Source organism: Gobio gobio (genome assembly GCF_949357685.1).
Source record: "Gobio gobio genome assembly, chromosome: 2".
Lineage (NCBI taxonomy): Eukaryota > Metazoa > Chordata > Actinopteri > Cypriniformes > Gobionidae > Gobio > Gobio gobio.
In genome coordinates, this window is record NC_137098.1 from 18437084 (window position 1) to 18464103 (window position 27020).

The following is a 27020-nucleotide window of genomic DNA, read 5'->3' on the forward strand; positions in this document are numbered from 1 at the left end:
CCCCAGAGCCTTGTGGAGCACGTTATTTGATGGACAAATGCATTTGTTTTATGAGGGGGAGTAAATCATGGGCTAATTTTCATTTTTGGGTGAACTATCCCTTTAAAAAGTGCATTTAACTGTGTTGAATGTGCACTTGTAGTACACATCAAGTTTTAAAAGTATATATATTTAAATATTATATTTGCAGGTAATATAATGTTAATTAAATAAAACGCTATTTAAGTGTACTTAAAGAGATTACACTTTCATGAAGTACACTTTTAAAAAGAGCACCTTTTAATAATATACAATTAAAAGTTTAATTTACAGTACATTTCATATCATTGTGTTTTAGTAAACTTTTGTCATGCTTTAAAGAAGTACACTTATTTGGACGTGTTAGCCAACACATACTAAAGCACATGTAAAGTACTTCATTATCATTTTAAATGTATTGTGTTATTCAATGTTACATTTAAAGTTAATATATTTTAAATGTACTAAATTGCAACTTCATCACTACAGATGTGTAATTACAAATATATTTAAACACCTGACATACAGGTTTCAATAGAAATTACATTAAAGTATATTTTAGTTGACCATAAATGCTTGTCAGTACATTCAGCAGTACACTTTAAACATATTTCAAAGATGTAACTGTGTGCTTACTTTTCTAAGCAATCGGATGTACAATTTTCACAAATTCCAGAGACCAGAAGATCACATGCAAGTACCTAGCAACCACATAGCAATGCCCTAACAACCTTTTGGAACACTTTAGCGAGCACCGCATAGCAACACCCTGACAACCAGCCACAACTGTGTCATTATCACAGCATGTGCAAGTGCCACTCATGTAATCTCCTGAAAATGTAAAAATCTAGTATTTATTATTCTCTGTTAAATATAGATATAATTGTATTTGATTTTGCAGAGACTAAAGCACTGATGTTGTGCTGTCTGAAATGTTTCCATGTGACTTCATTTGGCAGGAACCCTGATCAAGATAAGCTGCCGTGGTGTTACACAATGACAGACAGAGCCATTTCCTGGGAGTACTGCAACATCCAGCCCTGCTCGAAACAACCAAGTTAGTACAACTGCACATGCGCGCACACAAGAGAGCAAAAGATCCGTCAGCTTCTCCAGAATATTCCTGATGATCCAAATAAATGTTCATGAGAAGTAAAAGAAAGATAAAGCTTCCAAAAAATTCTGTCTAATTTTCAATGACTTCTTCAAGGCGTTGGAAGAAGAAGTCTAAACCAGTGTTGCCTGAAGCAATAGATTTATTGGTCATGAGCACTTGACAGCATGTACATGGAACGTGTTATGAATTTACCCTGATTCTAGCACAGACATGAGCGACACGAGTGATCAGCGACAAACATGTTAAAGCAAGCTGCTCTTACTGTTACATATTCATTCTTACTATTTATTTATCTGGTGTAATCTACTGATCAGCAGTTTGGGGTCAGTAAGATTTTTGTTCTTTTTGCACAATGCACAAGGTCACATTAAATTGATCAAAAGTGACAGTAAGGACATTTGTAATGTTACATTTCTGTTTCAAATAAATGCTGTTCTTTCTACTCATGTAAAGGACCCTAAAAACTAAAATATATCACGGTTGTGACACGGCAGCACAACTGTTTTCATCAATGATAATAATTTTGAATTTTTTCTTGACCAGCAAGTCAGCACATTAGAATGATCTCTTAAGGGTCATGTAACACTGAAGACTGAAGTAATGATGCTGAAATTTCAGCTTTGCATCACAGGAATAAATTACATTTTACAATACATTACAATATAAAACAGTTAGTTTAATTCGTAATAATTTATAACAAAATAAAGTTTTTTGATCAAATAAATGCAGTCTTGGCAAGCACAAGAGACTTCTAAATCTAGTCCCTTAATGCAATTTATATATATATATATATATATTTATATATATATATATATATATATATATATATATATATATATATATATATATATATATATATATATACTGTCACGGGGTGAGGAATCACACGACAAGGCTGGCTGAGTGCAAAATGCCCCGGAGGGTGGATTTTATTTACAGTGCACGTGAAAAGGTGAAAACAGTCAGTGAGCCGGTGCGTGATGGCTGGTGATCCTTGTGCTCGGTGGTGCTCAATCCTCGTGAAAGTGGGTGTCCAAACGTGCTCCAGTGAAGTGTCGGTCACTCGCTGCTTTCTGGGGGAGAACAACAAAGAGAGGTTAGTCCAGCAGTGCATTCAGCTCGAGACCAGAGTCTGTCTGTCTGCTCATCCGTTGCTGCTTATAAGTCTCTGGGCTGATGAGGTGCAGCTGTGACCGATCAGCCCACGATGAGGGCGTGCAGGTGTGTTGTTGCCAGGGCGACGCTGATTCCTCTGGGTGGACTCGTCACAATACACAGTGAGGAAAATAAGTATTTGAACACCCTGCTATTTTGCAAGTTCTCCCACTTAGAAATCATGGAGGGGTCTGAAATTGTCATCGTAGGTGCATGTCCACTGTGAGAGACATAATCTAAAAATCCAGAAATCGCAATGTATGATTTTTTAACTATTTATTTGTATGATACAGCTGCAAATAAATATTTGAACACCTGTCCATCAGCTAGAATTCTTACCCTCAAAGACCTGTTAGTCTGCCTTTAAAAAGTCCACCTCCACTCCATTTATTATCCTAAATTAGATGCACCTGTTTGAGGTCGTTAGCTGCATAAAGACACCTGTCCACCCCATACAATCAGTAAGAATCCAACTACTAACATGGCCAAGACCAAAGAGCTGTCCAAAGACACTAGAGACAAAATTGCACACTAGAGACAAAAGGCTGGAAAGGGCTACGGGGAAATTGCCAAGCAGCTTGGTGAAAAAAGGTCCACTGTTGGAGCAATCATTAGAAAATGGAAGAAGCTAAACATGACTGTCAATCTCCCTCGGACTGGGGCTCCATGCAAGATCTCACCTCGTGGGGTCTCAATGATCCTAAGAAAGGTGAGAAATCAGCCCAGAACTACACGGGAGGAGCTGGTCAATGACCTGAAAAGAGCTGGGACCACCGTTTCCAAGGTTACTGTTGGTAATACACTAAGACGTCATGGTTTGAAATCATGCATGGCACGGAAGGTTCCCCTGCTTAAACCAGCACATGTCCAGACCGTCTTAAGTTTGCCAATGACCATTTGGATGATCCAGAGGAGTCATGGGAGAAAGTCATGTGGTCAGATGAGACCAAAATAGAACTTTTTGGTCATAATTCCACTAAACGTGTTTGGAGGAAGAAGAATGATGAGTACCATCCCAAGAACACCATCCCTACTGTGAAGCATGGGGGTGGTAGCATCATGCTTTGGGGGTGTTTTTCTGCACATGGGACAGGGCGACTGTATTGTATTAAGGAGAGGATGACCGGGGCCATGTATTGCGAGATTTTGGGGAACAACCTCCTTCCCTCAGTTAGTGAATTGAAGATGGGTCGAGGCTGGGTCTTCCAACATGACAATGACCCGAAGCACACAGCCAGGATAACCAAGGAGTGGCTCTGTAAGAAGCATATCAAGGTTCTGGCGTAGCCTAGCCAGTCTCCAGACCTAAACCCAATAGAAAATCTTTGGAAGGAGCTCAAACTCCGTGTTTCTCAGCGATAGGCCAGAAACCTGACTGATCTAGAGAAGATCTGTGTGGAGGAGTGGGCCAAAATCCCTCCTGCAGTGTGTGCAAAACTGGTGAAAAACTACAGGAAACGTTTGACCTCTGTAATTGCAAACAAATTGCTAACATTTTCATTTAAAAAAAATATATTTTTCTTAGTTATGGTCACCAGCTGATAACAAACAAAAAAGCTCAAATACTAAGACAAATCTTTTTTGATTGATGATGCAGTGAATGAGTGTGGAATCATGGAACTTTTCGTCATACCGATGGATCTAATAATGTTTATGGGGAAATAATGTTTATGGATGAGTGAATGCATTCATGTTTTTTAGCATGGCTGTGGTATGAAGCTGGGCGCGATTACTAATAAGAGACAGATATCAGCACCACACGCTAGTCCCGGGGGATATAAAGAAATAAGGATATTTCATTCTACCGAACTACCCGCAAGTGCTGAATTACTACTCATACTGGTCATTTTATTTGACAATTTAAAATTGTGAGGAAAACGCAATGCTGTTTCACTTGGTCTACACTATCTAAACTGCATTTGAGTGTGTTGAAAGTTATAATGTTATTCTGTGTGTTAGTTTGTTGGTTTTATGAGACTAGCAGTAAGCTACATTAGCATTAGAACATCATACTGATGATATTCTAATATTGCATCGTGTCGAGCTACATCACATTGATTCGTTTTATGTACATTTGCTTCACCTGTCTAATAAAGCACATGCAAGAACGGCATGTCTGTCAAGTCAAAGTTTTATAGCCACGTCGATATTGATCCTCTTTTGATTTCTCATTTTGTTCCAAAGTCTGCTTACCATGGTCCATATATTGAACAAAACTACAAAAGCGTGCCGCTAGACGTTACGCAGTTTTCCACGTCTGTTGCCATGGTTTCTACGGCAGTAAAAACAGAAACCGAGGGTAACGCAGATATAACGCCATTGACAGGCGACTTCCTCACATGTCCCGATTCCTTGGTTAAAATCGCAATTTTCTCACGATTTACAAATAGTTGTAAACATTTGGGATATTGTAAGTATTCAACTGAACAAAATATATAACACTGGCCTAGTGGTTTTTGGATATTTTACTGCCAAATTTTTACATAGGCCTATAACACCTTTATAACGGAAGTTGCAATAGTCCTTTCTTCCCTATTGTGACACATCTATTTGAGTAAAAAGGCTTCTACGATGAGAAAAAATGTAGGACGGGACTTTATTTTGTCCATGGGGAACTGATTGGACGGTTGTGGTTTGCTATTGGGGGATTTCATTTGAGTGACAGGTTGTCCCGCCCCCGTGCCAGTGAACACGTCATCAGAGATGAGATGGTGCTGAAAGAGGGAGAGGAAGCTTTTTTTATATTAAAGATTACGAGGGCTCATAAATAAAAATATATACAATGATGTGCATTTATAAAAAATACTTCAATTTTCCATAAAAAATTGTCAATTGTCAATTTTGATTTCTTGATAACTTGAATATTCAATATACTTCAGTCTGGTGTGTTTGGATTATTTTAATTGAATATTCTCTCTGTTCCTGCTGTCAGCCTCTCGCAGAGGTCCTGTCATAGCTGCTGCACCGCGGCCGTCCCGCACCCCTACCAGGACACTGGCGTGCGGGAAGAGGCACAAGAAACGGATCAATCGTGGTCGTATTCTGGGTGGGACGTCTGCATTGCCTGGCACTCACCCCTGGATGGCAGCGTTGTACATCAGTGATGAGTTCTGTGCGGGAACGCTGGTTTCGTCTTGCTGGATCGTATCCGCCGCTCACTGCTTCCTGCGCAAGTATGTGTGTGTCTGTTATATACATTTGCATCTTCATGAAGTTATAACTTAATCCTAACTCTCTTTCTCAGTCCATTGCTGTCACAGATTCGGGTTGTTCTTGGCCAGCATTACTTTAACGACACCGGCCCGAACACCAGGACGTTTGGTGTTGAGGACTATATATTGTACCCCGATTATACTCTGTATCAACCGACCTTAAATGATATTGGTGAGTTTGGACCCCAAATACAAAAACGTTAACATCATTAAAAATCCTGCATGTGTGTGTGTACTAGTTAAACTTACATTGTGAGGACCAAATGTCCCCACAAGGATGGTAAAACCTGAAATCACCTGCTACGTTGTGGAGACCAACCAGTCTCGAGGGAAATTGATTAATAAACATACTAAATTATGCTTATTTGAAAATGTAAAAATGCTAGTGTGATGAGTAGGTTTAAGTTTTGGGTTAGAATAGGGGGATAGAAAATGCAGTTTGTACAGTATAAAAATCATTTTGTCTATGGAGAGTCCCCACAAACTGAAACCTAACATGTATGTGTGTGTCTGACATTTCTTTTTCCAGTGTAAAATAAAATAGCATTATATGAAGACAGAAAGATAACAAATTGCAGTATTAAATGCATTTGTGAAGCTCAGCCAATCAATCAACTTTGTTACACGAATTATGTAATTAACTAATTAATTTTAGTCTAAATTTGCAACACTATTATTATTATTATTTTTTTACAATGTATGCATTTTTGTCAATTCCATAATGGTATTATATTTTTTAAACAAGGTTTTAGTAACATGGTCGCAAATATTCGAAACTATATATAAACGAAATATTAAAAAAAATAAAACGACTCCATATAACATTTTTACACAAATTGCAGTATTAAATGCATTTGCGAAGCTCAGCCATTCAACCTTATTCCTTAAAGGTCCCATGGCATGGCATTTTTCTATTATTTTATAATGTTTCCTGAGGTGTACTTATATTGTTAGTATGACTTTTACATCATAAAATGTCATAATTTAGAAATAAAAGGCATTTTTTCAATACTGCTGTTTGCCCTGTGGCTGAATGCCCTGCTTCAAGAGGCGTGTCTACTGTGAGACTTCAGTAAAAACGCCCACTGTTGTGATTGGCTGACATCTTTGCATTTTAAATGAGCGGAGGGGGCGTGGTTTAACTGTGTGATAATAGCATTATTTTTAAAATAAAATAAAAGCGTCAGTGACGCGCGTTGAGTACACAGCGCAAACAAAGACACAACAGCAGTAATCGAATGTAATCCAGTTTATTGTGGGGCTAGGCTGGCTAGCCCGAATATGCTCACGCTTATCTGCTTAATCTCACGCCGCGTTTGGTGCCTCCGCTGTGGGCCAGATGCAGTACTGGGGGTCAGGGATGTTGAAGGCCAACGGCCAGTGCAGCCCGAGCTTCGGCGTGTGTGAGGCCGATGTTGAGCAGAAACTCATGACTGAATGCACATTTTAGAACCGATAGACGAGACGAGGACGTACAAAAACGTCTCGGTTACGGATGTAACCCTCGTTCCCTGAGGAGGGAACGGAGACGTAACGTTAGTGACTAACGAATGGGGGTTTCGCTTAGAAGCCTATCAACTTCGAGTTTAGAGAAAACGCCCAATGGCGTGCCAATGCCATGGGGCATGCGGAATTTGCATACGTAACTCCGCCTCACTGCGTGAGTATATAAGGAAGTACGAGGCAATATCGCATTATGTTACCTGCTTGAGGAGCCAAGACTGAACTCCTGCGTTCCAGGTAGCACAGCTGATGTGGCAAGGGGACGTTACGTCTCCGTTCCCTCCTCAGGGAACGAGGGTTACATCCGTAACCGAGACGTTCCCTTTCGTTCAGTCACTACGACGTAACGTTAGTGACTAACGAATGGGGGTCCCAATATAATCCCGCCACTCAGCTGTCTTCCAGTGCCCTGCGTAAGTGTGAGTACCCTGTCGTAAGACTAGTACGGACGAAGGACTCCCACTTAACACAGGAATACCAAGGTACACTGGGAAGCATATCCCAGTGAGGGAATGCCAAAATGCCTACCCGTGGGGAGAACTTAAGAGACACAAATGACCCGCTAAGGGCTGCATATGGAAGATCTCTAGGGTACCAGCCGAAGGTGGATTTTTAACCCTAGGGGTGGCGGGGACACGCCAAGGGAAGAAACCCGCTCACTGCGGAGACTTACGGTGAAATACACATGTGGGGGTCGCCGGAGGGAACCATGCACATGGGGCACCTGCCGGACATGAGGGTCTGGGCTCGAAAGGGCAGACAGAACTGATGTCGGCGTCGACAGTGCTGGAGGAGCTCAGGGCTCTCGGGGAGCTCACCTGAGGAAATATCGCACGTATCCAGTCCGAGGAGTGGAGTGGCGAGCAAGCGAAGACACCTGAGCCTGGCCCATCACCGGCCCCTCGGGGGGGCGAGTACATAGTCGGACACTGGCTCCACTCGGAGATTGTAGAATCTGGCGAATGACATCAGCTCTGCAGATGTCTGCTAGCGAGGCGCCATGCGCTAGAGCCCAAGAGGAGGCCACACTCCGGGTGGAGTGTGCCTTCACACCAAGGGGACATGGTCGACCTTGCTGCTGGTAAGCCAAAGCAATGGTGTCCACTATCCAGTGAGACAGCCTTTGCTTTGAGAGAGCACTTCCCTTCCGCTCTCCACCATAACAGACAAAGAGCTAGTCTGAGGTCCTGAAACACTGCGTCATGTCTACGTAGGCGCGGAGGGCGCGTACTGGACAGAGCAATGCCAAGGCTGGGTCTGCCTCCTCCAAAGGCAGCGCTTGCAGGTTCACCACCTGGTCCTTAAACGGAGTGGTGGGAACCTTGGGCACATATCCAGGCCGGGGTCTCAGGATCATGTGAGAGTTAGCCGGCCCGAATTCCAGGCACGCTTTGTCAACCGAAAATGCCTGCAGGTCCCCGACCCTCTTAACTGAGGCCAATGCGGTCAGCAGAGCCGTCTTCATAGACAGGAACTTAATATCAACCGACCGCAAAGGCTCAAAGGGAGGTCTCTGCAGAGCAGTTAACACTACTGCGAGGTCCCAAGAGGGTACGAGAGGAGAGCAAGGAGGATTCAGTCTCCTGGCTCCCCTCAGGAACCTGATGACCAGGTCGTGCTGACTTACCTTTTTGCTCTCCAAGAGATCGTGGTGGGCAGATATTGCGGCCACATATACTTTGAGGGTGGAGGGAGACAGCCTTTGCTCCAGCCCCTCTTGGAGAAACTCAAGCACGGACCCGATCAGGCATTTCCAGGGGTCTTCTTGGCGGGAAGAGCACCAGGTGACGAAGAGGTTCCACTTTAACGCATAGGCATGCCGAGTGGACTCTGCCCTAGCGGAAGTGATGGTGGCGACCACCGCGGGTGCCATAGGGTGCCCCGTCTCTGAGTAAGGAGGTCCGGTCTCAGAGGAATAGGCCAGGGAGGGGCTGTCGCAAGGAGTACGAGTTCGGGGAACCAGGTCCGGCCGTGCCAGTACGGGGCGACCAAAAGGACCTGCTCCTTGTCCTCCCTGATCTTGCACAGGAACTGTGCGAGTAGGCTCACTGGGGGGAACGCATATTTGTGTAGGCCCCGCGGCCAGCTGTGCACCAGTGCATCCGTGCCGAGCGTGCCCTCGGTCAGGGAATAGTACAGGCTGCAGTGGGAAGAGTCGTGGGAGGCAAACAGATCTACCTGTGCGTCGCCGAACTGTTCCCAAATCAGCTGAACCGTCTGGGGATGGAGTCTCCATTCTCTCGGGAGAGGCTGAACCGCGAGAGCTCGTCGGCTGCGTGGTTCAGGACTCCCGGAATATGGACAGCACGAAGGGACCTCAGGCGCTTCTGACTCCATAGAATGAGATGGCGGGCGAGTTGAGACATACGGCGGGAGCGTAGACCGTCCTGGTGGTTGATGTACGCTACTACGGCCGTGTTGTCTGTCCGGACAAGCACATGTTGGTCCCTCAGCAGCACTCGGAAGCGGTGCAGGGCAAACCGTACTGCCAGCAACTCGAGGCAATTGACATGCAGGAGGCGCTGGGGTCCTGTCCAGGAGCCCGCGGCTGCTTGTCCATTGCACATGGCACCCAGCCCGTGGCAGAGGCATCCGTCGATACGACAACATGCCTGGAAACTCGTTCTAAGGGCACACCGGCCCGAAGAAAACTGAGGTTCGACCACGGGGTGAGCGTCTGTAAGCAGGCCCGAGTCACTTGGATCCGGAGCGTGCCAGACTGCCATGCCCATCTCGGGACTCGATCGCGAAGCCAGTGCTGAAGCAGTCTCATATGAAGCAATCCGAGCGGCGTTACCGCAGCTGCAGATGCCATATGCCCCAGGAGCCTCTGAAATAGTTTCAGTGGAACCGCACTCTTGCTCTCGATTTGACGGAGGCAAGTCAGCAGAGACTGCGCGTGCTCGCTCGAAAGCTGCGCGTACATGGTGACCGAGTCAATCTCCATACAGAGAAAAGAGATCCTCTGCATGGGGCAAAGTTTGCTCTTTTCCCAGTTGACCCGAAGGCCCAGACGGGCTAAGTGGTGGAGAACCAGATCTCTGTGTCCGCAAACCTGCTCTCGAGAGTGGCCCAGTATGAGTCAGTCGTCGAGGTAGTTCAGGATGCGAACCCCGTGCTGCCGAAGGGGCGCAAGGGCTGCCTCGGCGATCTTCATGAAGACGCGAGGGGACAGAGATAGCCCGAATGGGAGAACCGCGTACTGATATGCCCGCCCCTCGAAAGCAAACCGTAGGAACGGTCTGTGTCGAGGAAGGATGGAGACATGGAAGTAGGCGTCCTTCAGGTTGATCGCTGCAAACCAATCGAGAGGACGAACGCATTGGAAAAGGCGTTTCGCAGTCAACATCTTGAACGGAAGCCGGTGAAGGGATCAGTTCAAGATGCGAAGGTCCAGGATTGGTCGTAACCCACCGGTTTTCTTGGGTACAATGAAGTAGGGGCTGTAGAACCCCGACCTCATTTCGGCTGGAGGGACAGGCTCGATCGCACCCTTCGCCAGTAGAGTGGCAATCTCCGCACGCATGACGGGGGCATGGGCCCCGGTCACGGTATAGCGGACTCCCCTGTAACGGGGAGGAGCCTGCGCGACTGAATCGCGTAGCCGAGCCTGACGGTCCGGGCAACCCAGCGGGACAGCCCCGGAAGCTGAAGCCAAGCTTCCAGAGACTGCACCAACGGGGTCATACGGACGGCAGACGTACCCTGGGTGGGGCAGCGAGGCAGCGTTACCGGCCCGGACAGGGGAGGCTGTTGGGCGTCCCGGGGTCGGGGCACGGTTAACGGCTGCGTCCTGACAGAGGAGACCAGGGAAGGACGCACGTTCCACTGGGGTCTGCTCTGCCAGGGGGCTGGCGACAGAGAGGGATGCGAGTGGCGAGACCCGAGGGTGGCGCGCACTGTCATCACCGGTCTCTGGGTCCTCAGAGACAGGAACTTGAGTTCTTTCCCAAGCGCTGCTAGCCCGGGGGCCAGCAGCGGAAGGATTTTCCCCCGGCCCTCCACCGGGGGAAGGAGAGGCCCTGCTACCATCCCCTGGGAAGAACTGGAACCCATCTCTGAGTTGTCCACCTCCAGCCTGGCGTTTAACCAGTCTGGGGAGCGGACTGGGCAACATCCTCAACCACCTCCACGGCGCGGCCCAGGTGAAGGCTGCTGCTGGGGCCGGGCGGGAAGAGGGAGGGCGCCCTCGGCGGCGAGCGGACTGAGGCGACCTAGCCGGCGGCTGGTGCAGCAGCTGGCCGCCGGGGCAGTACGTGTTACAGCCTCAGTCTGCTCTGGGGCGGCCAAGAACTGTTGGCCGCAGTTCCCAGCCGCGCCGCCGAAGAGGCCAGCCTGGGATATGGGTGAGTTGAGGGGGCGGGCCCACTCAACGTCCTCCACATCACCAGGTAAGGCCAGGTGTTCTCCCGGACCACAGCTGTGGACATCGCCCGACCCAGGGAGCGTGTGGCCACCTTCACCGCCCGGGGGCGGGGTCAGTTGCGGCACGCAGCTCAATGAAGAGCCCTGGGTCGGCTCCACCCTTGTGCATGTGCAAAGGGGCGGCGGCCTGCCCGTAGCTCTGCGGGACCACGCCACCGAAGTAGACGAGCCCACAGGCTTTGGGAGGGTGCTTAGGACAGCCACACCACGCCACGTCAAAGCCCTCTGTGGACACCGTAGTGCGCAACAGAGAGTTTAACAGTGGGGGGGAGGGGGCCCCAGTGTACCCTAGGCCGCGGCCCCATCAAGGGCAGAGAAGGCGGAGGAGGCCACCAAACGGTCGCGGGAAGCACGGGGACTTCCGGGACCGCGTGATCTCCTCATGCACCCCGGGAGCGAAAGGCATTGGGGGCGGGGCCCAACAGCTGTCCGGTGCCGCCCCCAAAAACCAATCGCGCAACCACGAGCACCCGCGACTGGGCGGAGTTCCACACCAGCGCGCGACTCGCGGCTGCCCGAGATAACATGGCTGTCAACTTAAGGTCAGATCAGGCAGTGCTGACACACCCGGAGGCGGAGCACAACCTAATCGTCATCCCCAAAGGACTCCAGCCCACCTTGGGATGCGGCGATCGAAATCTCACTGCTATCCGGAGCGTGAACTGAACGAACGGGGCGTCAGAGACGGGCCGTAGATTCAATCCAACACTCGCGGGAGCGATGTATAAGAGGGGGGCGTGGCCCGAGGAATGAACGTCGGGGTTCTTAATACCACAGCACCGCCCTCAGGTCACCCTGGCCACCAGCCAAAGTACCATCTCACTCGGGGACGGTAGATTGGGGTGTGGCAGAGGGGACTCTCTCTCCTCACGGAGATCATAGAGTCTCGACCGCAACATCGCGATGGTCACGCCCCCGCAATGGAAAGCGTGACACATCCGCAAACACTGCCCGAACGTGCTGAAGCCCAAACACGCTCGAGCAGTGAATGCGTCCATAGACAGCAGCGGAAAATCGATCGCACCCGGAAGTGCACGGGCGAGCCGTCTTGAAAAAGACGTGCCACGCGCAAGCTCTTTTTGTGAGAGGAAAGCCTCGCAGTCGATGCCGAAGCGCCCAGGGAAACACCAGCTGTCAAACGGACCACTGCGCAGATCAGCAGGCAGGAAGTATGCGATCACTGGAACGCGCCGTTACACCAACACCGACTGGAAGCTGCTCGTCTCAAAGAAGCTGACAGAGTCTCAGAAGGCTGTAGGAGTGAAGAGGTAGGTTCTCTTGGCTCCGAAAGCAGAACATAATGCGATATTGCCTCGTACTTCCTTATATACTCACGCAGTGAGGCGGAGTTACGTATGCAAATTCCGCATGCCCCATGGCATTGGCACGCCATGGGGCGTTTTCTCTAAACTCGAAGTTGATAGGCTTCTAAGCGAAACCCCCATTCGTTAGTCACTAACGTTACGTCGTAGTGACTGAACGAAAGGGAACACTGACTCACAAGATAGAAAACACGAAAACACCGTTCTGTCTGGAGAGAGAGAAGCCGCATTGTGTGCACGAATAATAAATAATTAGCTACACATCAGAAATTACTGATCACAGACCAGAAGGAACTGAAAAAAGACTTCTGTTTTCATTTGTACATCCAAACACTGAGAAACTGCCAGCATTCACTCGTTCACAACCCATGATCTCTCGAGCGCTTGCATGGGCGTGCCAGATTCTCTGGGCGGAGGAAAGGGAGGTAACCGTTCCTGCTTGGACGTCAAACCAGGAGACTTCAGGATTGGCTCGTCTGGCCTGTCATTTTCTTAAAGGCAAAGAGAGACAGCCAGAACTCGGGTTTACACCGATCAACATTTCTATCCACTTGGGGACAATATTCAGGCTAGGGGAACTCATATTAATGTTGAAAAACCTCATAAAATGAAAATTTCATGCCATGGGACCTTTAAGTTTCAACCTTAAGTTATGTAATAAATAAGTAAATACATTTTAGTCTAAATTTGCAAGTGACAAATCAGTTCATAATCATATTGATTTATGAGAAAAGCAATCCTGGGTCTGCATAGCAGTCTGATAATTTGTGACTTCAGTTGAATGAGAGTCTGTACACACACACACGCACACACACACACACGCGCATACACATGTTGGGTTTTCATGTTTTATGTAAACAGACACATTCTTGAATATGTGGTTTACGGTGACATTCCATTAACATAATGGTTTTTATACTGTACACACTGTATATTCTATGCCCTACCCATCACAAAAAAACTTTCTGCATTTTTACATTTTCAGAAAAACAGTTTAGTGTAATTTATCCACTGTTTTCCTCATGGACCAAAAATGCATTTAGTCCAAAATGTATAGGCCTTTCCTAATTTTTTACATTGTATGACTTTTCAGAGGAAATTCAAATTGTGTTTTTTTAAAGTTTCCAAGGAAATGCGTGTAAAACACATACAGATGCAGACGTGGGCTGGTGTGACACAGACACGCTCCAACATGCTGTTCACCACCACTTGTGCTGTTTGAAAAGTGTGAGATTTCCCATTTTCCCAGATCTCACCATTTCCCTTTCTCTCAATAGTGTAAGAGCGCTAAAATCTTGCTCCAATTCAGGTAATGAGCTGCGGTTGAAGGCCGTTGCATGTTCGTGTTTCCGCTGGGCAAAATGGATTTAATTATAATATTCATTATCTAACCATTTATCATAGTTGTCGAATTTAGGATAGAATGCCAATTGGTTGTTTGGTCATTTATATTTGATAGTTAATCATACATTTAATCATTCCGTTTTAACCCTTTGTTGCAATTATACCGTTCCGTACTGGAGATAGTTAATAATTAAAGAGTAATTCAGAAAGGATCAAAATGTAACAATTTATTAACAATCAGATAAATGTAAAATGTCAATTTCATAATAGACAGAAATTTCTTTTAAATGGAAACACAAATTCTAGTTATGGTTACACTTAAAATAGTTTCAAATAAATGTAAACTTAAACCCTTAATTGTACTCAGTAGGCCTATGCATAGAATGTTACCTGTGAGACAGAGAGAGAGAGAGAGAGAGAGAGAGAAAGAGAGAAAGAGAGAACAGAGCCAAAGAGCAGCTCTCTATAGAGAAAGCAGAGAATAAAAAGAGACCTTCTTTTATCCTTTTCCCTGATGTCACCAAACTCAAATATGACCCATTCAAAACTGACCAATCTGACCAAAACGTGAGACGTTTGAAAGTAACCAATCAGACGAAGCTTCTCCCACTGTACTAAAGGTGTGACAAACATTTGGCCTGTGCAAAATGTGCCACTGCGTTGCAATTTGGAGAGCAAGCATGTGTGTGTTGTGTTGTATTTTGTGTGTAATAAAAGCCGTTTTCATAGTCTTACTGAAGCTGAAGAAGGTCAACGGACGCTGTGCTCAGAAAACACCGTTCATCAGGCCAATCTGCCTGCCGGGGAATGACACAACGTTCCCGGATCACTTCTGCTGTAAGATCTCAGGCTGGGGTCACATGAGCGAGAGTGAGTGACTAACAACTCTCAGAGATTTTTAGCATTAATTGCTATAAATGTGAATCATGTTTGTTTTTTTTGTTTTTTAAGATTATTATTTTCTATGATGATGCTGATTATATAAAAACAGCAAGGCAACTCACTGTGTTTGGAATGGTGAACAACCTGAATGTACAAGCTGTTTAAAACGTGCATTCACCCGATTCATTTTGAGCATCCTGAGAAATCACATTGCATTTGATACAAAACTAAATAGACTAAATCAAATGAGTAAAACTATTTTCATTTTCTCCAAAGGGAAATTATTTTTTTACAAAAACGAATAAACTGTTAAAGACAGAACTATCCAAGGCTGTTAATCGATAGTCTGTGTGTTTGTTAAAGTAATCAATTTACATTAATTCAACTTATTATAAAGAATAAAAATTGTATTATACTTATTTATTCTAAATTATATTTTACTTATATTTTATTTATAATATGCCACTAAAATGTATTATATTATACTTATTTTTAATTCTTCTAACACTTCTGCCATACATTTAAATTGACACCTGCCATGGTGTTTCTTATTTGTCGTCTCTGATTTACAGTAGATGTGTGTATATATGTGTGTGTGTGTGTGTGTGTGTGTGTGTGTGTGTGTGTGTGTGTGTGTGTGCGTGCGCGCGCGCGCGCGCATGTAAAATAATGTCTGTATCACACTGCATTGTGAGATGTTAGTGTAAAAAAGGTATTGTGATTGTTTGAGGTCAGCGTTATTCTGAATGCGCTGTTTAAGATTTTATTTCTTTTTTTTGTATTTCGTATTTTTGTCTTGAGAAGCTAATTGACTTAAGATATTAAAATGTATCAAAATGAAGCAAGTTTAATTTGTGAAAGTAACTTGTGTATGTTTGTTTAGAGGCAAACTCATATTCAGACCTGATTGAGGGTGTGGTGAAGATTATTCCGTTTGTCAAGTGTTCGAGTCCAGAAGTGTATGGATTAGAGGTCCGGCCTGGGATGCTGTGTGCCGGGAGTGACTCCTGTGTGGATGCCTGCCAGGTAAGACGTCAAAACACTAAGCACTAGTAACGTATGATGTATCTTCCTCTTTTTCTAAATATCTTTTTTTATATCAATTTTTTTTTCAGAAACCAATGTTTTTTTTTTAATTCTTTATAAATAATCTCTATATTATTTTACAATAATTTAGCTGTTTTGAAAATAAATTTAACATTTTGTAAATGTGCAAAATGGACTGTAGATATACTGTATACATACAAGTTTTTACAGTAAGAGTGCTGATAATGCTTTACAGTAAAGTTACATTAGATAATAAAAATAGTTTACTTACAAACTAGCTTATATTCATTTCGACATTTTACTATTATTAGTCCTATCTGTTACTATTACTAAAATCAAGTCGTGTCTTTTAATATTTATTAAAGGGTTAGTTCACCCAACAATAACCTATTTACTCACCCTCATGTTGTTCCAAACCATGCAAGGCTTTTGTTCATCTTCGGAAGACAATTGAAGATTTTTTGTAATAAGAGACCAAGCAACTACTACTTTGTCACCTCAAGAAGTTCATAAAGAGATTGTAAAACTAATCCATATGAATTGAGTGGTTCTGAAGAGACTCAATCGCTTTAAATTATCGTTTTTTTTCACATATAAACATTCATCAACTCACACATAAGTTGTGGCAAATTGAACTTAAAGCATGTTCGCTTGACATGTGAGAACCAATGAGGTTCATTCTCGTGTTACACAGCACGTTTAAGCTTCCACAAGAACCAATGATATTTGTTCTTGTGTGTCAAGCAGGTTTGAGCAGGTTGAGCTTCTGTTTATGTTCACTGATCAATGTTTATACAGTATGTGAATAAACACTGAAACTAAAATTGTTCATCGTATAAAGCGATTTAATCTTTTCAGAAAGTTTGGACTAAATTGCTTGAATCATATTGATTAGTTTTACTATTTCTTTGTCAACTTCTTGAAGTGTCAAAGTGGTAGTTGCGTATGGTGTTAATGGAGGGACAGAAATCTCAGTTTTCATTAAAAAATATCTTCATTTTTGTTCCGGAGATGAACAAAAGTTCGAAACGACATGGGGGGTGACATAATTTTCATTTTTGGGTGAACTAACCCTTCAATGAGCATGAACCAGCAATAAACAGCTGTATATTTTTATTTACTAATGTTAACTATAACTACTGTAACAAATGCATAGCTCATTGTTAGTTAATGTTAGATAATGCATTATCTAATGAGACCTTATTGTAAGTGTCACAGTTTTTGCTAATGGTTGACTAAGTAAAAAAGATTTGATGATTTTTGCTGAATTGGGTGACATAAACCATTTTGCATTGAAGCAATTAAAAAGCATTGAAAAAAATAGCCACATGTATCATTTTAATGTGTGTGATGTGATTTGTTTAGGGAGACTCCGGCGGTCCTTTAGCGTGTGAGTGTGATGGTGTGAGTTTCCTTTACGGCATCATCAGTTGGGGGGACGGATGTGGACGGTCAGGAAAACCAGGCGTTTATACCCTCGTGCCCAAATATGCTGACTGGATAAACAGCGTCATCAAAAGATCTAAAAAAACAACATCAGCTAACAGAACAAAGATAAACATTTGCATCGGGACTCAATGCCCCAGACAACACACAAATCAACTGTGACTATTGTTAATGTATTTGTTGACACTTTCCATTACAGTTTTCATGTTACTGAGTAATACTAAATGGTGTTTTAGTAACAAGGTTTGGGAGGAGCATGTTCAAGTGATCTACCCAATCAGTACGATTGGAGGCCTATATATATATATATATATATATATATATAGTCGACTCGTTCCACGACTGTCTTTTCAGCATCCCTCTGCCACCCCGAATCCTCACTCTCTGCTGGTTCCTATCCCAACCAGGGATACAGGGGAGTAGCCTACTCTGGGTTCGGGCCACATGCTCAGAGCCCTCGCCTCGATCCCCTCAGGCAGCACGCCAAATACGCATACTCTTTTACTCGAATTATTTGTAAGTGTGAACTCATGAATGAACTTGATGATAATGTGTTATTAATGCTATTGTATTTATATCAACATATCGACATGTACGTTTATGTATTTTATTTTATTTTTTTACGCATATCAATAAATTTAAGTTGATGGCTGAGAAGTAAATGTGTCTTTTAATCTGCATAAAGTATTGAAAGTGTTTTTAGACCGCGTTTGAGTGAATCTCACAGAATCTGTCAAGAACATGTCCAGGTCATGACAATGATATTAATACGTATCACATCAGCAATTGTTATCGATAACTGCAATGCAATACATCTGCGTGTCCACCATAAAGTGAACAGACAGATGCAGCTTCAATGCAACAATTTGCTGTTAATTCATAATATACAGTAGCAGCAATCATTGACTGTAATTTATTCCAATATATTGTTTTGATCCCTATGTCGACCTTCCTAATATTCTGACATATCTGGAGTGGCTAAATGCATCATCTAGATATTAATATCAGTTCAATACAAAACTAAAAGACATTAAATTGTATTTTGCAAGTCATAATGTTATTTAGCATTTTGACATAACCTCACAGTTTTCTTTACTTAAATGCTTTACTTTTTGTTTATAATTCTGTATTTAATCAAGGATTATTTCCATTATATTCTCATTGCTGTATTGTACTGTACTGTAAAAAAAAAAATTCTGAGGAGATTTACATTTGTATTGCTTAGAAATTTGTGCAAATTAGTGACACTGCATATACCTGATCTGACCATTATAAAATACCTCATTAATGTTTTAGATGCCACATAATCACATTTGTTACATGACAAATTGTGTAAAGGTTACATGACAAATGCATCTAAGGGTTAATTATGTTTGACCTAAAATAATTGTTCTGCACCGACACAGTAACCTTTGACTGACCCCTGACATATGTGGGCTATTTGGGCGCGTGCTTGAAGCAGCGGGGTCGCGCTCTCCGGAGTTATCTTGAAAGTGAGCCGTGCGGGCGCGCGCACGCGCAGCTGTCATGAGGGTAAGATGAGCGATACCGTGGTCGCGGAGGGAGCCGCAAAAATCAGAGACGGCAAAAAAGTACGGAAATCGCACGCGTGACCAGAATGTGTGTATAATGTGTCCATGACATGAATGATTGTGTGTAAAGATTGCTTTGATTTCTCTCTCGCAGTGGAGGAGCCGCTGGCTGGTTCTGCGCAAACCCTCACCGGTCGCAGGTCAGTTCATCTTGATCATACACACTTGACAACAACACAAACTCAACAATGGTGACAATCAGAAAATATGATTTTACATAAAAGTAAAATGCACATTAATAAAATAAAAATAAACTGAAGATTATCAACATTGTCGCAAGTAAAAGTGACAACGACAACTGGCAAAATAAACCAGCAAACAGTGTATACTTCGGTTCATACTTGGGAATCTAAGTGCATACTGTGTAGACATCACACTGTCACAGTTTATCTGTAAATGTACAAGCATGTATTGTAAAACAGACAGATGATCATTGTGATGCTGCTACATTCTGTGAAGTTTTATATCATTTTAATAAAATAGATTTAGATTTATCAAATATTACTGAGATAGAATTTCAACAAGCAGCCTGGGAAATATTGTAAACATTATATTATATTATAAATTCATGTTAGAATACAATAAAAACTAAAAGGATCAAACGTAGTGGTGAAATAGAACCGAATACAAATGGAATATAATCATCTATTCATTATCTTGTTACCAGACTTAATATTCTGAGTTTGAAGCGTATAAATCATTCTAAATTAGTTTATTTTGAGTTTTACTGTGATCTATACAGAAAAATAAACTATGAACATTAGTGTTCATGGGTGATGCTGCTGAGTTTTTAATCTATAATAAGGTGTGCGAGTTACATGTTTTACATAATAGTATGAGAGCATGGATGAACAACAACAGCATATTTTTTCTTGAAATATGCAGGCCTTTTTTGCACATCATACATACGCTATATATAGGCATTATAGGCAGTTTAATGTAGGATACATACAGACTTCACGACTTATACTGTCATGCAGCCATTAATTCAGGTCCACTAATTTGCGTTCCAGGAGTTTCATATAACCGCACTGGAATGTTTCACTATTCAGTACAACAGCACTCTTGCTTCAGAGAAATGTCTTGCCGTCGCGAGGCAGTTTGTTTTAGTGGTGCAGTGGTTTTCTGAAGAAGTTTTCAATTGAAATAGATCAGCTGCGAGAGCAGAAATGTGTGCAGAAAGACGTTTGTACAGCTGTTCACACTTGTGTGTGTGTGACATGCCAAAGGACAGGTTGTTTTGTTTGTTTGCTTTCGTAGTAGCAGGAATCACATGTTTGACGGAAAATAACCATGGTTTTATTATAGGGAAAATGTAGTAACCATATTGTTTTGGCTAGTTGATTACCATTTATATAACCACAGTTTTACCACAAATACCATGGTTAAACTATGGTTAGAGTAGCAAAACCATGGTTAATTTGTGGTTACCATGGTTTAACTACAATAACCATGTTTTTTTGGTTTTATTTGTAGTAAAAACATGGTTCATTTTTGTAAGGGCATCTTTCTGAGGATGTAAGAATTGCTCTTTGGACATGCACCTCTACATGTACCTCTTTTTACAGTTAAATATGGTTAAGGTTACAGTAGTTCGTGGTAGACCTATAAATGGTACAATGGCACATGATACACTACACTACCATTCAAAAGTTTGGGGTCAGATCATTTTTAAATATTTTTGAAAGAAGTCTCTTAAAAGAATTGTGATATATTTTAAAATGTAATTTATTTCTTGTGATCAAAACTGAATTTTCAGCATCATTACTCCAGTCTTCAGTGTCACATGATCCAAGTCAAGTCACCTTTATTTATATAACGCTTTTTACAATATGGATTGTTTCAAAGCAGCCTTATAGTGATAATAGGAAAATAATGCAACACATTTTGTTTTGGCTGTACACCAGCTCTAGAAGAAAATAGTCCAGCTTAAGTAAGTTCAGTGTTGATTCATTTCTGTTGTAAACAAGTTTTTTCTTTGTTAATTTATCTATACAGCAGCTCTGAAGAAAACATTCAATTCAATTCTCATACAATGGTGTCAATGCAGGCAGATCAGTAATATTATTGAATAGCAAAGAACCCAAACTCCATCAATCAGGTGATAGGGACAGTTCTCCTCTGGACAACGAACGAACACAGTGTGATGATTCAGGCAGCAACAGGTCAGAAGTCAGATTGAGATTGGAACATTCAAATATTTAATCCGGTTCCATCTGGTTGAAGATCGGATTCATCACGCCAGTATGGAGACGGGTTTGTTGAGGATCAGTGCCACTGGCTGTCGTGTCGATGAGGCCTTCACAGGGGAGAGTCAAGTTAACATTATCTCTGCAGGCACTTCAGGGCTGCGTTGTGGTCATGTCTAGGTGCAGGTTCTCCATCTGATCTGGATACGGCTCGGATTCGGCTAACTACAGTAAACCTTGGGATAAACAGAGAGACTAATATTAGCGTAGATGCCATTCTTCTTAAGATGTAAACGAGTACATCGGGTGTTATAAGAAGTCTTCCCAGTTCTGGCTGACCTAGTAAATGCAGCCTAACTCATTTAACTGATTTGAATAATAGAAATGGATAATGTGCTGTGTATGCTAGGTTAACCCTCTGGTGCGCTTCGGCCATTTCTGACCGGAAAATTTTCTGTTTTGAAATTTAAAAAATCACTGCTTCATCCGAATTATATGAAACTTGGTGACTTTTCTAGCATTAGATATGTAAACACAAAAAATTGGGGTCATGATTCGAGCATGTAAAAAAAAAGAAGTAGCGTTCATTGTCTTCGGTCATAAATGACGACCATAGGAAATGAATGGGAAATCGGCAAAACACAAAAATTCTCTGAATATTTGTGTGTACAATCGACAAATCGGCCTCGATGCTGAAAAAAAGTACACAGCAGTAAAGGGGTGACACTCTAAAACATCAAGAGTGTGATATTGACACATCCACTCACACACACACACACACACACACACACACTCATACACACACACACACACACACACACACACACACACACACACACACACACACACACACACACACACACACACACACACACACACACACACACACACACACACACACACACACACACACATGTTTGTTTTTGTGAAATGTGAGGACATTCCATAGGCGTAATGGTTTTTATACCATACAAACCGTATTTTCTATCCCCTTACACTGCCCCTGTCCCTAAACCTAGCCCTCACAGGAGACTGTGCAGTTCACTTTCTGTGAAAAAAAACTTGTTCTGTGTGATTTATAAGCATTTTGAAAAGTGAGGACATGGGGAACGTCCTCATATTTCACCCTCTTTTTGTAATACCTATGTCATACCCATGTCATTATACACATTTGTGTCCTGATATTTCACAAAAACATGCCCACACACACACACACACACACACACACACACACACACACACACACACACACACACACACACACACACACACACACACACACACACACACACACACACACACACACACACACACACACACACACACACACACACACACCTATGAAAAACTCAACCTATGAACTACATTTTAAAAAATCACAGCTTCATCAGAATGATATGAAACTTGGTGACTTTTCTAGCATTAGGTATGTAAACACACAAAAAAATTGAGGGCATGATTTGAGCATGCTACGTGGTCTTAAAAAAATACTCCCACTTGTGCTCTTCGGTCAAAAATGACCACCATAGGAAATTAATGGGAAATCTGCAAAAACACAAATTCACTGAAAAAAAAATCTATATTTCTAACAAAAAATAAATAAATCTAAAACTTTATAATAAATTGTCTTTGAGATTTTTTAAATATATATTCCAATCCATCAAAAAAATCATTAAATGTGTTCAAAAGAGAACTAGGGAATTCTCAAGCCTCTCCATAGAGACCTCTAGTGATTACACACATGGTTGCATGATTTCTTAAATAATTCCAAAAGAGGGCACTAATCTGCCTGCAAAAAGTATATTTTGAAGGCCTAGTCTCTATTTTAACCCGAAATACTGCAATAATTAAAAAAAATACAAAAAAACATTTTTGTATAATTTTCAATGGCAAAAATAGACCATAATTATTACATAAATATAAAAAAATACCATCAATTAATCTCAAAATACAAAATTAAAAAGAAAAAATATTATTGAAAAAAAATCAATTGCTCTGGTTTTACTGGGGTGGAGGAAGTTTAATTTTTAGGTGTCTGGTCACTTATGACGGGAAGACAAACAATGCAACCCCTAAACGAAGAGCACCAGAGGGTTAAAGAGATGTGCTTTTAGTCTAGTTTGTGTCTGCTTCACAAACAGTGATAAGACTGTTCCAAAGTTAAGGTGGTAAATAGGAAATGGATTTACCGTCTGCGGTTGATTTTGATATTCTAGGTATTATCAACTGGCCATAATTTTGAGATCGCAATGAAGTACAATAATGCGTTTAGAGCTCGCTCAAGTACTGGGAAGCTAAACCAATTTAGTGCTTTGTAAGTAATTAGCAAGATTTTAAAATGTATATGATGTTTAATATGGAGCCAATGCAGTGTTGACAGAATCGGGCTAATATGGCCATACTTCCTGGTTTTAGAATGAACTCCAGCTGATGTATTTTAGACAAGCTGGAGTTTGTTTATTAAGCGTGCTGGGCAAACACCCAGTAGAGCATTACAGTAATCCAGCCTTGAGGTCATGAAAGCATGAACTAGCAGTTCCGCATTTTGCATTGAGAGCATATGTCGTAATTCAGATATACACTATATTGCCAAAAGTTTTGGGACACCTTCCTTGACATGTAGAGGTCAACCGATAGTGGTTTTTACAGATACCGATAACTAGGTTGAGCTGTACTTGCCGATAACCGATTAATCAACCGATAGTTTTTAAAATGGATACTGGATAATAATAATAATAAAAAAAAAACATAACACAGTGCTGAACTCTATTGCAAGACATAAAAATACAGTACTGAACCATGAAATGCATCTTTAAATATGAATATATTAAAATGAAAAGTTCTACACAATTCTACAGAAAATAATTTAAAAAAGTAAAATGTGTTTCTTTAGCTATAACCTAGAAGCATGCATGTAAATTCCATAGATAACACTTTGCAAATCCCATTTGTTAACAAGGATGTATTAGCTAGCTTACATGAACTATGTGCATTATGCAATATACATTTTTATAGCATGTATTAATATTTGAGCAATACAATTATACTTTGATCATTCATGTTAGTTCATATTGCATTAACTAAGGAACTAAAATTTTAACTCAATTAAAAAATGTATTTGTAAATGTTGAAATTAACTAACTAACAATGAACTATACTTCTACAGCATTTATTAACCTTAGTTAATGTTACAATTGGATTCTTATTGTAAAGTGTTACCATTTAATCTAAATCCAAACAGTCATGCTTTTTTAGAACACGATTATCTAATCAAAATAACAAAATATGTATTGAAATTGTAATGTAATGACGATACAGTTTTTTTCTCACGACATTATATTTATATCTGCAACATTTGGTTTGGACTTTTGTGTATTTTTGTCATTGTTTTAACTGCTTGAGGTTCTGCTAATGTTAGCGTCCTCTCAGCCTCGACAAAGTACATACACACTGCTGTTGTTTCCTTGCTAATGCAGCATCTAGTCAACCAATTAATTACTTTATAATGATATGTATTGTAGTGTTCTGTATTCATACCATTTCGCTGTCTGTGATTTAAACGCACATCTGATGTGTCAGCGGTCTCTGTGCAGCGCACAGCCTCACTTGTCAATATAAACAACACGAGGCATCAGTGATAGTTTTTATTTTGCCTATAGAGGCCGCTCTCGGTCTATATAATGCCAGCAGACCCTTCTCAGCTGCTCCAGCAACGGACGAAACCCAGAAAAACTATTGGTACGTTTTTTTTAGCTGATAACCGATTGTTTCATCATTCCGCTATCGGTGCTGATTAATCGGCAAAACCGATGAAACGGTCAAACTCTATTTACATGAACTTTAATGACATTCCATTCTTAAACCGTAGGGTTTAATATGGAGTTGGCCCACCCTTTGAGGTCAGGCACTGATGTTGGATGAGAAGGCCAGGCTCGTAGTCTCCACTATAATTTATCCCAAAGGTGTTCTATCGGGTTGAGGTCAGGACTCTGTGCAGGCCAGTCAAGTTCCTCCACACCAAACCTCGCTCATCCATGTCTTTATGGACCTTGCTTTTATGCACTGGTGCGCAGTCATGTTGGAACAGGAAGGGGCAATCCCCAAACTGTTCCCACAAAGTTGGTAGCATCAAAATGTCTTGGTATGCTGAAGCATTAAGAGTTCCTTTCACTGGAACTAAATGGACCAAGCCCAACCCCTGAAAAACAACCCCACACCATAACCCCCCCTCCACCAAACTTGGCACAATGCAAACTTGGCAAGTACCGTTCTCCTGGAAAACGCCAAACCTAGACTCGTCCATCAGATTGCCAGACAGAGATGCGTGAGTCATCATTCCAGAGAACACATCTAATCTGAAGGCCACACAAAGTTTGGAGGTCTGTAGCTATTGACTGCAGAAAGTTGGCAACTTCTGCACACTGTGCGCCTCAGCATGCGCTGACCCCGCTCTGTGATTTTACGTGGCATACCACTTCATGGCTGAGTTGCTGTTGTTCCCAATTGCTTCCACATTTGTTATAATACCACTAACAGTTGACCGTGGATTATTTATTATTGAGGAAATTTCATGAATGGACTTATTGCACAGGTGGCAACCTATCACAGTACCACGCTTGAATTCACTGAGCTCCTAAGAGCGACCTATTCTTTCACAAATGTTTGTAGAAGCAGTCTGCATGCCTAGGTGCTTGATTTGATACACTTTTGGCCATGGAAGTGATTGGAACACCTGAATGCAATGATTTGGAGGGGTGTCCCATAGGGCTGGGCCAGAATATTCGAATATTCGTTCGATGGGTTGCTATTCGATTTTCAAATTTGTGATTCGAATATTCGTTGTTTGTTTTTGTTTTTCGCGAACACCTGGCATCCCGCTCAAAACGGCTCTCATTCGCGCTTGCATATGTTTACACTATAAAATCACTATAAAATTCAATACTTTTTTAATACAAACTCCCTTAAATAGGCGCTTTAACAAATATTCCGAGATCATCTTGTATTTTAGCTCCTTGCTCTTGTGAAGAATATGATCTGACTGCTGCTGCTGATGTGCGGAGACGCCCGTTAGTCTGGCTCAAGTGGCATGTTCAGTTTTTAAATTGTAGTTAGTCTTAGTTAGTCCTCAAATCAAGGCCCTATCCCGGCCGTGTCCGACAGCTTACCAAAACTATCGGCCCGAGTCCCGTGATTTTTTTATTTTTTTATTTAATTTTTTTATCCTCCCTATTAGGCCTACACATCGTTGCAGCCATTAAAATAGTTCAGTTTTGTTTTTAATGTCAAAGTAGTTATATTTCGTTTCGTTTCTTTATTAAGTTAATTTAGAAAAAAATTTTAAGCATTTTTTTTTGTTAAAGTTTTAGTTTTTTTAAAGTAACGACCAAGCGGCCAGCGGCTGACAGTGAGTTAACCGCATGTTTGATCAATTTAGCCTCTCAAATCAACACTGGACTTGTCTTACTTATAATAAAATCCATAGATATAAAACACTTCAAGCATCACAATGTTGGTTTAAACATAGCCTACTATCACCACCACCACAGTAAAAAGGCATTTTTGACAAGCTGAGGCAGGCAGATGCTGCTCACAACGGCGCAAATGAAACAAATAAAGTGAAGTGACATGTTTTGTTTATTTATTTATTTATTTATTTTTTAATTTAATTAATTTTTTATTTTAGTGCCATACAGACCATTTTTTTTTAATAAACATTCCTCCCTATTACATATCGTTGCAGCCATTAAAATAGTTCATTGTTTTTAATG

At 42.0% G+C, this 27020-nt stretch overlaps 2 protein-coding genes across 5 annotated transcripts in view; both read left to right on the forward strand.

The window, feature by feature from the left end:
• hgfac (HGF activator) overlaps window positions 1-17633 on the forward strand; it is a gene marked incomplete at both ends in the record, with an annotated part of 39137 nt that extends 21504 nt beyond the window's left edge. The window contains 6 exons of the mRNA XM_079803408.1: window positions 978-1075; window positions 5223-5463; window positions 5535-5674; window positions 14826-14966; window positions 15862-16004; window positions 17391-17633. Coding sequence (XP_079659534.1) covers window positions 978-1075; window positions 5223-5463; window positions 5535-5674; window positions 14826-14966; window positions 15862-16004; window positions 17391-17633 — 1006 coding nt within the window. The remainder of the gene's footprint in view (window positions 1-977; window positions 1076-5222; window positions 5464-5534; window positions 5675-14825; window positions 14967-15861; window positions 16005-17390) is intronic.
• Window positions 17634-18982: 1349 nt separating this feature from the next.
• dok7a (docking protein 7a) overlaps window positions 18983-27020 on the forward strand; it is a 72781-nt gene continuing 64743 nt past the window's right edge. For all 4 annotated transcript variants that reach the window (XM_079810737.1, XM_079810738.1, XM_079810739.1 and 1 more), the window contains exons 1-2: window positions 18983-19063; window positions 19158-19203. In XM_079810737.1, the coding sequence (XP_079666863.1) occupies window positions 19010-19063; window positions 19158-19203 (100 nt within the window). In that variant the 5' untranslated portion in view covers window positions 18983-19009. The remainder of the gene's footprint in view (window positions 19064-19157; window positions 19204-27020) is intronic.